At 35.0% G+C, this 4,258-nt stretch overlaps 1 protein-coding gene across 1 annotated transcript in view; it reads left to right on the top strand.

Moving 5' to 3' along the window:
- Positions 1 to 3,900, top strand: part of LOC110314982 (zinc finger protein 120-like) — a 33,726-nt gene extending 29,826 nt beyond the window's left edge. The window contains exons 2-4 of the mRNA XM_029534678.1: positions 1,360 to 1,486; positions 1,703 to 1,763; positions 2,905 to 3,900. Of these exons, the coding sequence (XP_029390538.1) occupies positions 1,360 to 1,486; positions 1,703 to 1,763; positions 2,905 to 3,871 (1,155 nt within the window). The 3' untranslated portion in view covers positions 3,872 to 3,900. The remainder of the gene's footprint in view (positions 1 to 1,359; positions 1,487 to 1,702; positions 1,764 to 2,904) is intronic.
- The last annotated feature ends 358 nt before the right edge of the window (positions 3,901 to 4,258 follow it).

Below are 4,258 nucleotides of genomic sequence, written 5' to 3'. Positions count from 1 at the left end.
TTTTTTTTTTTTTTTTTTGATTTTATATTGTTGGCTGATGGACCTGGAATATAGACTTGTTTTTTTAACATGTCAAACATGTGCTGTTGTGCTGAGTTGAGCTTCATTGACATCTTGATTTTTGAAATTTGCTTGAGAGTATCATTCTGTTTCCCAGCATGACATGTATTCATGATATTATTACTGCCTGGACCTTCTGATCATTGGAATGCAGTTTTATGACATTCTTTTTGTTTTGAGTTTATATAGAAAAGACAGAGTATTTTACCTGTGTGCATCAATACACACCTCATGTGTGCCTGGTCTTTAAAATAGTCAGAAGATAGCCTCAGACCTCCTGAAATTGGAATAATGGATAGTTGTGAGTCCCATGTATTTACAGGAGATTGAGCTCAGTTATGTAGAACCTGCAAGTGCTCTTCACTGCTGAGCCATCTCTCCTGTCTTCTAAGTTGTTTCCACAAGTTCACCATTAACATTGCTACTGTTTTCATCTGTTTGATTGTAACTGTTTAAAATACCCTTTGGGTAATATCTTACTACTGTAACAGTTTGAACTGAGACACCTCAGGTTTCTAGAAGATGTATACAGAACTGGAGTGGATGTGTCATTCTTTTAAGAACTTAAGTAAAGACCTCTGAGTTCTTCCTACCTTTTTTTTTTAGATTTATTTATTTATTTATTTATTTACTATCATATGTAAGTACACTGTAGTTGTTTTCAGACACTCCAGAAGAGGGCATCAGATTTCATTACATGGGTGGTTATGAGCCGCCATGTGGTTGCTGGGATTTGAACTCAGGACCTTCGGAAGAACAGTCAGTGCTCTTAACTGCTGAGTCATCTCTCCAGCCCTCTTCCTACCTTTTTGATTTGTGTTCTTGATTCTTGCAGGGGAGACAGGATCTTACCATGTTCCTTTGGGTGTCCTGGACCTCACTGCATACACCATGCTGGCATCCAACTAAACGAGCTACTCCTGCATCAGTCTCCTAAATGCAGAGATGAAGGGTCTGAGCCATTCGACCCACCTTGCTGTTTATTTTTGTAATTAATAATTGTTATTATAATTTCTCTCATGTGTGATAAGTATTATTGATTTGATTGCATACCCCCTTTTCTTTATGTCTGTTAATGGGCATTTCCCTTCTGAGATTATATCCCATTCAAAGGTCACAGAAATGACAGGTGAACCTCATTATTTAGGTTTCTTCTAAAATTACTTGGTAGATTCATTAGAACTTCTGTGTTAGGAAATGTGTAGGAGAAGAACCAGTATTATATGAACAATGAAGTATGCATGTCCAATGTTATCATTTCCATGCTTTAAAAAAAATAACATATATGGGATATTCTAGAATGCAGTGACTTATGAAGATGTTCATGTGAACTTCACTTGGGAAGAGTGGGCTTTGCTAAATCCTTCCCAGAAGAAGCTCTACAAAGATGTCATGCTGGAGACCTACAGGAATCTCAATACTATAGGTAAGACTGAATTTTCTTTCCTGTTTTAAAATAAGGGACAACCATTTCTTTTTTTCTTTTTTTTTTTTTTTTTGATGCTCTTTTATAGTTTCAACTGAGGAGGAAGAGGAATGAGGAAAATGAATCAGGCATGGTCCTAAGTTTCACTGAAGATACTACTTAAATTTTGCATAATTTCTAATATTGTATCATACACTTTCTGGCACTATATTTTAGGCTTTAATTGGGAAGACCACAATATTGAAGAACATCATCAGAGTTCTAGAAGACATGGAAGGTAATTACCATGTGCAAACTCATACAAATATGCTTCTGAAGAATTTTTATTATGTCATGGATGGAGGTTTTAAGGAAAAGCAAGCGTGTAAACCTTTAAGTGTATTGATGATTATTAAATTTTCATAAAACCATGTAATTCAATTTCGAGTATCTGAATTTTCCTTTGTGAGGCATTCCTTTAAGAAAGGAGACATGGAAACAATGCCTTATCATATATCACCATCTGAGAGTTACACTTTAAAGGTGCCCATCCATTCATTTCTTCTCATACCACCCTGATACTATAAAAGCTATACATATCAAAAATGTGAAAAATATATGTCTAAGAAATTCTAATAAGAAAATGTATATAGTAGAGCTGGTGTTACTCACATACTTGTAGCGATGTTGCTAAGTTTAGTGAGAGGGGCAGTTTATGAGAGGTTACACAGTTTTTGTGGAGTACCCTTTATCCTTATACCACATGTGTTATAAGGAACAAAAAGTCAAACTGTGAATTCAATGTGGAATCCTTTTATTTCTTAGTTTCCTTTCATAAGTGTAACCCTTCTCACAGTGGAAACAAGCCATGTATGCGTAAGTGATATTGATAAAAAACAATGAACTTCTTTTTCTCTCAGAACAAGTACAAGATTCACAGTAGTCCCCAATTAGAGTAGATTTACTGAGCTTAAAACAAGATTATAATTAGTTGTTTTTCCAACTTCATTGGGACTACATCAACAAGCTAACACTGTAGAAAATAATCTTGAGTGCTAAGAATGTGGAAATTCTTCTATTTGACCTGGTTCACTTTTCAAGTGTAGAATGACACACATCACAGGAAAATTTGTGAATCTGATCAGAGTGGTAAAACTTTGAGTTCATCTAATTTACCTAAAATATTTGAAAAACCTTTCTTAGAAAAAGGTTGCATAATCTGAGCCATGTAATAAATGCTCTTACCATCACAAGTATCTTCGAAGATGAAAAGCTATCCATAGTAAAAGAGAACCCCATGCATTTAAGGAAAGTTATAAAGCCTTAAGTGCTGATTCCTTTCTACATTTAGACACTTTGTAAAATTATTGCATATTGATGAAAAGATTCATCAATGTAATGAATGGTAAAGCTTTCACATGTACCAATTATCTTCACAGTCATGAAAGAAGTCATACTGGAGGGAAAACCTCTGAATATCCTCAATGTAAAGCCTGTTCATACCACTGTCATGCTCAAAGACATGAAAGCATCCATATTGAAAAGAAATCCTATGAAGCTATTCAGTATGTTGAAGTCTTTGCACATCGCAGTAGTCTCCAAATACATAAAAGAATACAAACTCTCCAGAATCCCTATTTATGTAATCAATGCAGTGAAGCCTTTGCAAATCACAGTCATCTTAAAAGCCATGAAAGAATTCATACTAGAGAGAAATCCTATGAATGTAATCAATGTGGCAAACCCTTTGCAAATCACAGTCATCTTCAAAGGCATGAAGTTATTCATACTGGAGAGAAACCATATAAATGTAACCAGTGTGGGCAATCCTTTCCATATCACAGGAGTCTGCAAATGCATGAAAGAATTCATACCGGAGAGAAACCCTACAAATGTAATCAATGTGATAAAGCCTTTACAAATCATACTGGTCTCCTAAGACATAAAAGAACACATAGTGGAGAGAAACCCTATGAATGCAACCAATGTGGTAAAACCTTTTCACAACACTATAATCTCCTAATGCATAAAAGAACACATACTGGAGAAAAACCATATGACTGTAACGAATGTGGCAAAGCCTTTTCATATCACAGGAGTCTTCAAATGCATGAAAGAATTCATACTGGAGAGAAACCCTACAAATGCAATCAATGTGATAAAGCCTTCTCACGACACAGTGGTCTCCAACTGCATAAAAGAACTCATACTGGAGAGAAACCTTACAGATGTAACCAATGTGATAAAGCCTTTTCACAACACAGTCATCTCAGAATGCATAAAAGAACACATACAGGAGAGAAACCCTATGAATGTAGTCAATGTGGTAAAACCTTTGCATGTCATAGTCATCTTCAAAGGCATAAAGTAATTCATAATGTAGAAAAATTGTATGAATATATTTAATGTGAAGTGTCTATGAATCCCCATAGTTTTCATTCTCAAGAAAATATACATATTGACAAGAAATCCTCTGAAAATAAAAAGTGTGGTAAAGCCTTTGCCCAGCACAGATATCTCGGGAATGCAGAAAGGAGCATATACTGGGGACACCTTATGAATGCACTCATTGTGGTAAACCTGTGAATATCACAGTCATCTTTGAATACACAAAACTGCATATAGTAGAGAGAAACCTTACAAATGTTATAAATATAATAAAGACTTTTCACATATATCTCAAAACATGAAAGAACACACAGGTGAGAGAAACCCTGTGATTGTTTTCAACAGAGTGAAGACTTTGCATGTCATAGTAATATTTGAGTACATAAAAGAACATATACTGGAGAG

Source organism: Mus pahari, unplaced genomic scaffold (genome assembly GCF_900095145.1).
Source record: "Mus pahari unplaced genomic scaffold, PAHARI_EIJ_v1.1 scaffold_5705_1, whole genome shotgun sequence".
Classification (NCBI taxonomy): domain Eukaryota; kingdom Metazoa; phylum Chordata; class Mammalia; order Rodentia; family Muridae; genus Mus; species Mus pahari.
Note: the sequence above shows the minus strand (reverse complement) of the source record. Positions and strands in the feature narration are given on the sequence as shown.